We start from the raw sequence: 12,434 nt of genomic DNA on the forward strand, positions 1-12,434 counted from the left end.
GCTCTCCAAATATGGGCGCAGAGATGAGAGGCTGGGTTTAAAGGGGGCAGAGGGGAGGGTGCTGGGGGAGGAGGGGGTGGGGGACTGAGGGTGAGGGGGATAGCAGTGAGGACGGGGTTGAGGTGTAGGGGGGGTGAGGGTGAGAGAAGGGGGGAATCGGAGGGGATAACCCTAGCCCGACTCCGCAAGACTCGAGGCTGACTCAACAAGACAAGAACATTGGAGGCAAACATGAAAAAACACGACACACACACACAATCAATAACACACACAGCAGACATGCTCTCACTCACTAACACACAATCATTTCCCTACATACACTCTTAAAGCCACACCCCCACACACACACGTCAACCTGACAGTGAGAGAGGTATAATTACACACCATGTTGGAGGAAGGAACACACACTTCCTGATAATACATATATTTAATGGTCCAAAGTGCAATGATACAAACCATTTGACAAAGAAATAATTCGATTTTTATTTAAAACAATACTCTCCAGTTCAAAAGCATAAATTACCCCTAATCCTCCTCTTTTCGTCAGATTGCGTAATCACCACGAGCCATGTTGAACCACTGACATCCCCGCCAGGACACTCTGTTCATGTCTCAGGTTCAGGTGTCTCCGCCAGCCTGGGCTGGGGTGTTCAGGGGACAGGTGGAGCAGTCTGGGGTGTTCAGGGGACAGGTGGGGCAGTCTGGGGTGTTTAGGAGACAGGTGGAGCAGTCTGGGGTGTTCAGGAGACAGGTGGGGCAGTCTGGGGTGTTCAGGAGACAGGTGGGGCAGTCTGGGGTGTTTAGGAGACAGGTGGAGCAGTCTGGGGTGTTCAGGGGACAGGTGGGGCAGTCTGGGGTGTTCAGGAGACAGGTGGAGCAGTCTGGGGTGTTCAGGAGACAGGTGGGGCAGTCTGGGGTGTTCAGGAGACGGGTGGAGCAGTCTGGGGTGTTCAGGGGACAGGTGGGGCAGTCTGGGGTGTTCAGGAGACAGGTGGAGCAGTCTGGGGTGTTCAGGGGACAGGTGGAGCAGTCTGGGGTGTTCAGGAGACAGGTGGAGCAGTCTGGGGTGTTCAGGAGACAGGTGGAGCAGTCTGGGGTGTTCAGGGGACAGGTGGAGCAGTCTGGGGTGTTCAGGAGACAGGTGGAGCAGTCTGGGGTGTTCAGGGGACAGGTGGAGCAGTCTGGGGTGTTCAGGAGACAGGTGGAGCAGTCTGGGGTGTTCAGGAGACAGGTGGAGCAGTCTGGGGTGTTCAGGAGACAGGTGGAGCAGTCTGGGGTGTTCAGGGGACAGGTGGAGCAGTCTGGGGTGTTTAGGAGACAGGTGGAGCAGGATACAGTCTGACCACCATCAACTGCCTCAATAACTATCTCATTTGCATTCCAAGTCTTTGCCCTCTGCACGTAAAGAAACAAAACTGACAATAAAAAACAAAAAGGTATTGAATTGTACAAATGACTATACTCAGTACAAAAGCTTTTTTTTTTTTTATGCAGTCGAGGTGCAAATTTATGCAGAGTGTCTAGATCTGATGTGAAGATGTTCTCCAGGTAAAAATGCTTCTTCCAACACGAGTAACACAGGTTTATCATTTGTATCATCACGTTTATCACAACCTCAGAAAAATAACCATTTCATTTTTAGCAGCTACATTTCCAGTTCGGTTGAATTGTTTATCCGAATGTGCGATGACACAATGACTTAACTTTGTATACTTAAATAACACTGAAATATACCAACAAAAGGTGAGCAGAATGACTTCCTCACCATAAAGAACGTTCATAGAAATCTACGAAAAATCATAAAAAAGGCTATAGAAAAATAAAAACAAAGAAAATCCATGTCCCCAAAAAATTGAAATGATAAAAACAAAAACAGAGGCCTCTGACCCAGTAGCCAATCAGAGGCTCCACAGGAAGCAGACACGTGTATAAAACTGTGAACAAACAACCAGATAAGACAGTTGATACGAAACATTGGGTTTGGATGCAGTGAGGTATACTTCCACAAGGTAATGCCAACCCTATTAACCTCAGTCCATGGCCTCTAGCGCCCCCTAGTGAAAGAACTTGAGTCCTGCGACCAGGAAGAACTTCTCCAGAAAGATCTCAGAGTCCAGGACGGCGATGTGGGCTGCTCGGCCAATCAGGGAGTTGGCAGTGTTGGGCAGCGCGTGGATGACATCATAGCGCACCAGGTTGCAGTCTCTGTTCTGAAGCACGGGTAACAGCAGGTTCTCTATCATCTCAGCATAGACTGGGCCTGACAGAGGGACAGAGAGGGAGGGAGGGAGAGATAAAGAGAGAGGGAAGGAGAGAGGAATAGAGAGAGGGAGAGAGGGAAGGAGAGAGGGAAGGAGAGATAAAGAGAGAGGGAGAGAGCGAAGGAGAGAGGAATAGAGAGAGGGAGAGAGGGAAGGAGAGAGGAATAGAGAAAGAGGGAGAGAGGAAAAGAGAGAGGGAGAGAGGGAAGGAGAGAGGAATAGAGAGAGGGGAAAAGAGAGAGGGAGAGAAGGTGGGGTGGGAAGAACAGAAGAGGGGGAGCATTTTAATGTTGTGAAGTAGAGGTAAAAAGGTGTGGAAACGGAGCGAGGTGGAGAGAAAAGGAGAGGGGCAAAACATGGAGGACCACAGAGGGCAGAGAGGGGGGGGGGGAGGTCAGAAGTGAAACAACTGTGTGCTGCTCCAAGCATGTGTGACCAGGCCTCACCTGTCTGCTTGTCCTTCAAGGCTGTCTTGCACATCTCAACACGGGCCGAGTGGTATGGGACATAGCGGTCCTGCAGGGAACTCACCAGAACCACGTTCCTGAAGAACTGAAGACCTGCAGCACACAAACCAACTGAAGTTACCAGGAGGGAGGGAGGGAGAGGAAGGCAGTCACACCATAAGTGTGTGTGTGTGTGTGTATGTATGTGTGCGTGTACAAAATGTGTTTTAGTTTTGCGAGTTCCTATTCCGTATCATTGGGTGGCTTAACGTATCAAGACAACGACTGTGGTCTGTTGTGTCTTTGTTGGGATTAGCTTAGCAACACCTGTCTTGCACTCTCTCAGAAGTTCTGCACCACACACACACACACACACGCACGCAGTGAGACCACCAGACATTGTTAGAGAAATATTTTCACAAAGTGATAGAGAGAAAATCAGCTAGTTAGTGGTATAGACAGAGATTGAGTGAGAGAAAGAGAAAAGTTGATGGATAGAGAGAGAGAGAGAGCAGGTGGACAGAGAGAGACAGACAGGTGGATAGAGAGAGACAGACAGGTGGACAGAGCGAGACAGACAGGTGGACAGAGAGAGACAGGTGGACAGAGCGAGACAGACAGGTGGACAGAGCGAGACAGACAGGTGGACAGAGAGAGACAGGTGGACAGAGCGAGACAGACAGGTGGACAGAAAGACAGACAGACAGGTGGACAGAGAGGTGGACAGAGAGAGACAGACAGGTGGATAGAGAGAGACAGACAGGTGGATAGGGAGAGACAGACAGGTGGACAGAAAGACAGGTGGACAGATAGAGACAGACAGGTGGACAGAGAGAGACAGACAGGTGGACAGATAGAGACAGACAGGTGGACAGAGAGAGACAGACAGGTGGACAGAGAGAGACAGGTGGACAGAGAGAGAGAGACAGACAGGTGGACAGAGAGAGACAGACAGATGGACAGAGAGAGACAGGTGGACAGAGAGAGACAGACACAGACACCTCACCAGCTTTCTTGCTCAGCTTGTACAGGAAGGTCTGCCGGGGGTCTGAGTGGTCTCTGCAGGTGAGCTGCAGCAGAGAGCCAGACTTCTTCCACTTCTGCATGAACCACAGCCCTGAGAAGACACAGGGAGGAGGGGAGTGGAGACAGGGGGGAGTGTGGAGGAGACAAGGAGAGGGGGATAGAGGAAGGAGGAGGAGCGTGGAGGTTGAGGATGGGATAGACATGACCACAACCATGAAACGCACTCCTGCATTCCAGACCCACCGCCCTTCTCCCTCCCTCCCCCTCCACTCCTCCCTTCCCCACCCCCTCCTCCCCCCCCAGGCTTACCGGTGTTGACCAGGGCGGAGCTGTTGTAGAGCGTGCCCAGGTGGGGCCCCGACAGCGACAGGAAGGTGTGCAGCCTGCTCAGGTAGCACTTGAACCTGGGCCGGGTCAGGACGGAGCGCACGATCAGGTTCCCCAGGGAGTGGCCTACGAAGCTGGCACAGCATCCACACCGCATCAGATCACGGACAGAAACATGCCGTCCAATTGCATCCTCATCACCCTGGATTCCTTTGACCTTCGCCACGCATTGATTGGTTAAGGTTTTGGATATTCAAGGATGGATGTTCTCAGTGTGGGAGCAGAGCAGGACGTTCTTTCCAGACTGACCTGATCTTGGAGACGGTGAGGTTGTAGATCTGGATGTACTGGACTATCTCGTCCAAGAGACGGTCGGTCATCGACTCAAAGTCGGCAAACGTGTCGTTCTGTGGAATGTAAGAGACAGTCTGATGTCCAGGGGAAGGAGAGAGAGACATCCAGAGCTGGTGGGGTTGTTTACCTAGTTAGCTTAGTTAACTGGTAGGGTTGGTTACTTTGTAAACTGGTTAGTTTAATTAACTGGTGGAGTTGGTTACCTGGTTACCTAGTTAGTTTAGTTAAATGGTGGGGTTTTATGGTTGGTTCACTGGTTAGTTTAATTAACTGGTTTGTTGGTTGGTTACCCAGTCAGTATAGTTAACTGGTGGGGTTGGTTGGTTATCTGGTTAGGTTAGTTAGCTGGTGGGGTTAGGGTTACCTGGTTACCTGATTGCGTTCAGACATGAGGAAATCTATTCTGGATCCAGGCAGTCCTAGCTCCAGGTAGGTCTTCACCAGCCTCAGGTCTGCACTGTTACCTGGAAGAGAGGAGGAGGAGAGGAGTAACATAGGTAGGAGAGGAGGAGAAAAGGAGTAGGAGGAAGAGAGGAGGAGAGTAGCATGGGGAGAAGAGGAAGAGAGGAGGAAGAGGAGAGAAGAGGTAGGAGGGCAGGAAATGTGAGACACAAAGTTAACAATAAACCCAGGACCGGTCCAGATCCAGGATCTCAGGTCTAGCCTGGCTGGTTGCATCACTCATGCTAACCCTAATCCCCATCACCACATGCTGCCACGCACGCGCACGCGCACACGCACACACACACACACGCTGCTCACCATCCAGGCCGTGGACACACACCACCAGGTGGATTCCCTCCTCACTGCTGTCGTCCTCCTCCAGGCTGAAGTAGGGCACTGTGGAGGCCAGGCGCTCCACCTCGCTGTACAGGAAGCCTGGCAGGCGCAGCTGCCGGAGCTCCTCACGGCCCTGGAGGAACCTGGAGGGGGGGGGGGGGGGGGGGGAGGAGGATGGGGAGGAGGGGGAGGGTGGAGGAGGAGGGGGGGTAGAGTGAGAGGAGGGGGGGGAGGCAGGGGGGGAGGAGGAAGAGGGGGGGGGGGGAGGATGGGCAGGAGGAAGAGGGGGGGGGGGGGAGGATGGGGAGGAGGGGGGGGGGGGGGGGCGGGGAGGAGGAGGGGGGGTAGAGTGAGAGGAGGGGGGGGAGGCAGGGGGGGAGGAGGTGAGGGTGGGAGGAGGAAGAGAGAAGGAGGGGGGAGGAGGAGGGGGTAGAGTGAGAGGATGGGGAGAGGCAGGGGGGGAGGAGGAAGAGAGAAGGAGGGAGGAGGGGGTTAGAGTGAGAGGAAGCTTGGCTAGAGTGTACATGATGCGCCAGCATTTTACGTGACGGCTACATGAACGACCGTGTAACTCCATCTAATGAATGATAACAACATTGCAGTTACACTATATTCACTCGATCCAACCCTAAAGAGCCAGTGAAATCTCCACTCACGCTTTCACATGAGACGCAGGGGCCTTCTCGAACCACTGCAGGGCCAGGGGGGCGGGGCCCCGGGAGGCTGGGGGCGGGGCCTGGGAGGAGGAGGGGCCAGGAGGGGGGCGGGGGCAGGCCCCCGGGGGAACGCCCCTGGGCTCGGGGAGTTGCTCCAGCCCAAACTGCTCAAACAGCAGACTCCTCCCCTGCGCCCCCCGGTCCCCCTCGCCCTCCGCCTCCTCCTCCTCAGTCGCCCCGTTGAGGAAGGCCGAGCCGTCGCCTTCCTCGTAGAAGCCGTTCTCGATCATCTCCTGGTCCTGGTCCTCCTCCTCCTCGTCCTCCTCCTCCTCCTGCCCTCCAGGCCCGGGTCCCGCCCCGAGCCCCAGGGTGATGGCCGACGTCTCCACGGGGCTGATCTCGGACACGTCCGTGCTGGAGCGAGAGCCAAAGTAGTTCTCCACCATGCCCTTCTTCACCAGGTCGGTGCTGCTGGTGGCCGAGTTACTGGAGGGACAGGTGGCCTGGGGTTCCGCCCCAGAGACCCCCACCCCTTCTGGGGGCCCCAGGCCCTCAGGGGCCCCGGCCAGCCTGGAGCCCGGGTCCAGCTCGGGCGGATTGTCGGAGGCTTGGCAGTCGGCTGGAGGCGTGGAGGTGAGGCCGTCTGGGCGGAGAGTCTGCCCAGGCAGGGTGCAGCGTGCTGGGGCCAGGGTTGGGGCCGGGGCCCGGTCCGGGTGGAGGACGCTGGTTCCGGCTCTGCTGTCCGGCTCGCCAGAAAACACCAGGCTCTGCTCCTGGACCAGAACGCTGGACTTCCTGGCGGGGGCCTCGGTCCCGCTGGAGGCCCTGGACGCCTCGCCCTCCTCGTCCGACGGCAGGGAGGTGATGGAGGTCAGGGAGGACTGGACCCCACTCACGCCGCTGGTGTTCTCCGGGAAGAGCCCCGGGGTGGAGCTGAGGGGGGCCGGCTGAGGGGAGGGGCTGAGGGGGGGCCTGTCTGGCTGCAGGGGGGGGAAGTCGGCCGCCGGCCCCGCCCCTCCAGCCTGGAGGCCCGGGGCCAGGGAGCTGGGCTCGCTCTCCATGCCCGAGTCGGAGAGACGTGAGGAGGCCGAGGGGGCGGCTCCTAACCCCGCGTCCTGGAGCCTGGCGCTCTGCAGGGAGGCCTGCCCCGGTCGGGACCCCGGGGGGCCCGGGTCTGTCCGACAGGGGAGCAGGACCGTGACCTTGTCCCCGAGGTAGGGGTCTCTGGGGCTTGGCCGAACCTCGATGTGCCTCAGCCCAGAAGAACCAGCAGGTCCAGGAAGTCCAACAGCTCCAGGGGTGGAGCCAGGGCTGTGCTTCAGGCTGCAGGGCTCCAGGGGAAGGAGGGTCCGATTGGGGGCGGCAGCCCCAGTGCCGGCCTGGGGCTTGTTCTGAGCGTCCAGGCTCAGGAGGGCGGGGCTGAAGGCTGTGTGGCTGGACAGGCCAGCGGGCTCCGCCCCCAGCCAGTCCGGCCCGGCGCCTGGACCAGCGCCCGGCCCAGGTTCAGGGGCGGGGGAAGGGGCCTCCCCTCCAAGCAGACCGCCAGCGGTCCTGGGGGGCAGGTCGGAGCTGGGCTCCCCCAGCAGGGCCTCCCTCTCCTCCCTGGGGGTGAGAGGAGTCTCGCCCCCCTGCGGAGCCCCTCCCCCGCCCCCGGCACCCCCGGCACCTCCAGCCGTCTTGAGGTTCTTGTAGCCGACCAGCACCACAGAGTCCCTGGAGCCCTGGCGGATCAGCTTCTTGCAGTTGTCGGCCTTGGCGGTCTTCTTCAGCTTGGCGGCCTTGCCCTTGGCCTTGGGCGGCGGGTCGCGACTGTCGGGCCAGCTGGTGTCCATGACGACGTGGCGAGGGTCGGCGGGGGGGCTGGGGCAGGCGGAGGAGGAGGGGGGGGGGCCGGGGGTGTAGTCCCGGGGGGCGGTCCTGTCGGGGCGACCGGGCGTGGAGCTTCTCCTGGGCAGGTGCTGTATGCCCAGCCAGGGCCCGTCACGATCTGGGGAGGGGAAGGGGAGGGGGGGGGGAGGGGAAGGGGAGGGGGGGGGGAGAGACATCCACAGATGAAGGGTTTCTACGGTTCCACTCTACTTTGTTGTTCATAGGATGTCTTTCGGTGGCCGGAAAGATGCAATTAAGAGGGTCGACTTTGTTTCTTAGAACAATATCAGATCACGTAACCAGTCAAGAGAGAGTGGTTCGATGAGTGAAGCGTGTCCTTACAAGGCGAGCAATGATCAGCAAGTTTGTGACAACATGGTAACTCATAGAAGTCTGTTCCTGCATGTGTGGCGTCCTGCGGAAAGCCGTCGGATGTCGCGGCCGCTCATTGTTGGCTATAAGCCGTGAAAGATCGAATATTGTCTGTCAAAATTGAGATTTTCGTTGTTGTGTTAACACCCTAAACTTTATTGTAATGTACAACAAGTATATGATTACTTATGAAAAACAGTTAATTTCAACGGTTTTTGGACATGTTAGCTAGCAAGACTTTCAAGCCATGTCAAATCGAATTATTAAACGGAGTGGAATCTTTGAATGTAGTTCTCTCACTTTTTGACACAGGTCAACTTTAAAATGATGTAACTTCAGTTGTGATAAACATATGAGTGATTTAAACAGATTTGTATTCAGGAGAGTTTGTATATGTATAACACCCAGAAAGTCACATTTTCACCATGTCAAAGGTTTCCGCAGGCTGCCACACATATTTCCTACCTCCTGTCTCCCGTGAGCCTGGACACCTGTTCATATCTATAAGACTGGAAAGAGGACTCAGAAGGTGACCTCTTGACCTCGGAAGGAGACAAGTCTTCTCGTACAAAAACTCTGCGTATCAGTTGTACTGTACTTTATTATACGCTTCTTTATTGTCCTCTGCTGTGCTGTGTGTGGGGCCAGTTGTACTGACCCTCAGTGATGGAGGCCAGGTATCTGTCCTCAAAGATGATTGGCAGAGAGTTGACGTCCCCGTCCAGGTCAGCGCATTCCACAGGAAGTGGGGGAAGAGACAGGAAGTAGTTGGAGCTCTTGATGGCGGTAGTCATCTGCTGGTGGCTGTGGGCGCTGAGAGGAGCAGGCCAGGGGTCAAATACTATATCAAATACTTTCAAATAGTTGTGGATTCCAAAGCAGGTTGCCCATATCGAGGAATTAAAGAGTAAAATTAAGGCACTTTAAATATTTTCTAGTATCAAGTATGACAGTACTGAAGGGAACTTCACATGCTGAGACTGGGGAGGAGGAGGAGGAGGTGAGAGAGGGGGAGGAGGTGAGGGGTGACAGATGTGTGTGTATCTTACTGTAGTTCCTGATAGGCCAGGGCAGTCTGTCTGGGGTGCTCCAGGCAGAAGAACGCCTCTGCAAACCGCCTCACCTACACACACACACACACAACAGGTATTCTCTCTCTGCTAGACTCTGGTTGATAAGAAATCTGCTCAAAAAATATATATAAGGAAAAGGCCTCTAAAGACCCTTGTGTTTTTACATGTTATTCTTTTTCCAGACGCTTTTATCCAAAGCGACATACAAATGGTGCCTAAATCACGTCCCTGCCTGATCGGTTTGCCACGTCATTGTCGTTCTCCGCACGTAGCCTACTGTAAAAACAACCCTCCTAACCGACAGGAGCGTCTGTGGCGAGGCGCGGGCGTGTTCTCACCCTGAGGGTGTGGTGCTCCACGGCCAGCAGCGCGGCCACTCCGTCCTGCAGGGACACCACCTCCAGGAACTGGCCCCACAGAGCCATGAGCAGGGAGCACAGCTGGGCCAGGTTCATGTTCACCAGCTCCGCCAGCTCATCTGGGCTCTCTGCCTTCTGCTGCGGGGACACAGGCCCGCCGTCAGACACCAGGGGGCGCCAGACACACGGCGCGGACACACGCGGAAGCGCGGACGTGCAACACACACACACACGGACGTGCACATGGATGAACGCGTGTTCATCCAACACACACACACACACACACACAACCTTAACAACCGACCGATATACAAACACAGGCTTCGTGTGCCGCAGGTTTATAATAATTAACATGATCAATCAACGAGGAGAACTTGTCAGAGGTCAAAAGGTGAATAGGTGAACGACCTACAGGAGATGAGTTTATCATCGTGATCATGTGTGACGTGCGTGCTGCGTGCGTGCGGTGAGCATGGAGGATCTTACCTTGACCTGGTCACACAGGTCGGCCAGCCTGCCCTCCACGTCTACCGTCTCTGGGGGAGGAGGAGCACACGTCAGACAGGGGCTCTGGGCACGCTACCACACACTGCTGTTTAGTGGAGGGCTGGAGAGACTGCTGGTTAATAGATACAGACGGGTCACAGACAGATACACAGACAGACAACTAGATAGGCAGCTTGACAGACAGCTAGACAGACCGACAGAGACAGCATGACAGACAGACAGACAACTAGACAGACAGCTGGAGAGACAGCTCGACAGGCAGGAAGACAGACAGCTTGACAGACAGACAGACAACTAGACAGACAATTGGAGAGAAAGCTTGACAGGCAGGAAGACAAACAGGCAGACAGACAGACAGCTGGAGAGACAGCTTGACAGGCAGGAAGACAGACAGGAAGACAGACAGGCAGACAGACAGACAGGCAGCTAAACAGGAAGACAGACAGCTGGACAGACAGACATGAGAGTCGAGTACACAGACAGACAGACAGACAGAGACAGGACACACCAGGTCTCCAGTGCTATAAGTGTGACAGAATGATGTGAGTCACCCAACTCTGAGAACAGAAACAAAACAATGAGGCTATGAGTGTGTGTGTGTGTGTGTGTGTGTGTGTGTGTGTGTGTGTGTGTGTGTGTGCACTACAGCTGAGTGTGACAGCGGGCTCAGCCGAGTGCTCGTTAGCAGCGACTGGAGAGTGGTTCAGGTGAGCAGGTGTGATGAAACACAGGAACTATAGAACAGAGAGATGATGAAGGAGAAGATGGGGGCAGGAAAAAGGCAGGAGGGATGAACCAAGGGAAGGAGGGAGGGAGAGATGGAGGGAGGGAGAGATGGAGGGACGTACCTATGGAGACGTGCCTTTGGTCTCTGGGATAGGGTCTTCTGAGAACTCTCTCATATAGGACTTGCATGCTGGACTTGGCTAGTAAGATTGTACATATAGGCATGTTTAACCTTGCTCTGCCCTATGCGCGTGAAGGGGGGAGGCGGGGCGGGGGGGGGGGGATTCTATGGTACCTCTCATGCACGTGAGGTGTTGGGTGAGTCGGCAGGAGGGGCTAGTCAGAACAGGTGGGTGGTGTGCAGGCTTGTGTGTGGGGGATGGGGGCTCCTTCATCTCAGGTGTCTGGGCTCCTGTACTGGAATAGTACCCAGAACACCGCTATATTCCACCAGCTGATGCAAGTGGTAGAGCTCAGTGGATCTTTAGTACACTAGTTTGTTTTTGAGATCAGCAAGTTACACTAGGTTAGTGATTACACTAGGGTTAGTTAGTACACTACATGAGTCCACTAGATCAGTAAGTACACTAGGTTAGTTAGTAAGTACACTAGATTAGTAAGTACACTAGATTAGTTTGTACACGACGCAAGTCCACTAAGTTAGTAAGTACACTGGGTTAGTTAGTATACTAGGTTAGTGAGTACACTAGCTAGGCTCCTGAGAGCTGTCAGGTGTCAGTGAGATACTGATTGGATGGAACGAGGAGGGTTCAAAATGGGGGGAACCAAATGACATGCAACACAATGTGACAGTGGGCAGCACTTCACTGCAACAAACACGTCATCAAAACAGAAACGGTCTAGAAGGTTATCTGTCTGGATGGAACATACTTTTAATAATTATACAGTATATCCATACATATATAATTATAACAAACAAAGGTCAGTGGTGGTAGCTATATTAACCTATTATGCAAAATCCTATTTTAGTCATCGTCTAGTTGCATACAAGGTTTTAAGTGATATGATCCTCTTTAAGGCTAGGACAGTGTTATGGAGGTAAGCTAAGTTTAGCTGGGCTAGGCTAGTGTTTTAGGGACCCTGGCTATACTAAGCTAGGCTAGGTCAGACAAATGTGTTCGGGGCCCTGGCTATGCTAAAGGATCCTATGCTATGCTAAGGGGTCCTATGATAGGTCCTATGTTGTGTCCTATGTTATGGTATCCTATGCTAAGGGGTCCTATGCTATGCTAAGGGGTCCTATGATAGGTCCTATGTTGTGTCCTATGTTATGGTATCCTATGCTAAGGGGTCCTATGCTATGCTAAGGGGTCCTATGATAGGTCCTATGTTGTGTCCTATGTTATTGTATCCTATGCTATGCTAAGGGGTCCTATGCTATACTGTGGTAATGGTGCCTGTGCTAGGGTGATGCATCAGCCTACCCAGCTCCATGCGGTGAGAGGAGGGCAGCTCCTGGGTGACGGAGGAGAAGTAGGCAAACAGTCCCTGGTAGGCCAACAGCAGGCTGGCACACAGGCTGTGGTGCAGGCTGAAGGCATGCTGCAGACACTGGTCTGACACCAAGAACGTATGACCCTGGAGAGGAGGGAGGGGGAGAAAGTGGAGAGGAGGGAGGGGGAGAGGAGGGAGGGGGAGAAGGGAAGAGATGGAAAGG

The 12,434-nt window shown here is 54.5% G+C and overlaps 1 protein-coding gene across 6 annotated transcripts in view; it reads right to left on the reverse strand.

Moving 5' to 3' along the window:
- Positions 1 to 458: 458 nt before the first annotated feature.
- The window catches only part of fam135a (family with sequence similarity 135 member A), a 31,831-nt gene continuing 19,855 nt past the window's right edge, over positions 459 to 12,434 (reverse strand). For 3 of the 6 annotated variants that reach the window (XM_047029070.1, XM_047029069.1, XM_047029072.1), the window contains 14 exons: positions 12,202 to 12,355; positions 10,879 to 10,956; positions 10,010 to 10,059; positions 9,503 to 9,661; positions 9,141 to 9,214; positions 8,750 to 8,904; positions 5,851 to 7,837; positions 5,177 to 5,337; positions 4,787 to 4,878; positions 4,370 to 4,467; positions 4,043 to 4,194; positions 3,714 to 3,824; positions 2,708 to 2,821; positions 459 to 2,260 (listed from right to left, as the gene is read on the reverse strand). In XM_047029070.1, the coding sequence (XP_046885026.1) occupies positions 2,055 to 2,260; positions 2,708 to 2,821; positions 3,714 to 3,824; positions 4,043 to 4,194; positions 4,370 to 4,467; positions 4,787 to 4,878; positions 5,177 to 5,337; positions 5,851 to 7,837; positions 8,750 to 8,904; positions 9,141 to 9,214; positions 9,503 to 9,661; positions 10,010 to 10,059; positions 10,879 to 10,956; positions 12,202 to 12,355 (3,591 nt within the window). In that variant the 3' untranslated portion in view covers positions 459 to 2,054. Of the gene's footprint in view, positions 2,261 to 2,707; positions 2,822 to 3,713; positions 3,825 to 4,042; positions 4,278 to 4,369; positions 4,468 to 4,786; positions 4,879 to 5,176; positions 5,338 to 5,850; positions 7,838 to 8,749; positions 8,905 to 9,140; positions 9,215 to 9,502; positions 9,662 to 10,009; positions 10,060 to 10,878; positions 10,957 to 12,201; positions 12,356 to 12,434 lie in introns of those variants that run through there. The other 3 variants (XM_047029071.1, XM_047029073.1, XM_047029074.1) reach the window with 2 other exon arrangements.

The sequence above is a fragment of the Hypomesus transpacificus genome, chromosome 11 (assembly GCF_021917145.1).
Source record: "Hypomesus transpacificus isolate Combined female chromosome 11, fHypTra1, whole genome shotgun sequence".
NCBI classification, from domain to species: Eukaryota; Metazoa; Chordata; class Actinopteri; order Osmeriformes; family Osmeridae; genus Hypomesus; species Hypomesus transpacificus.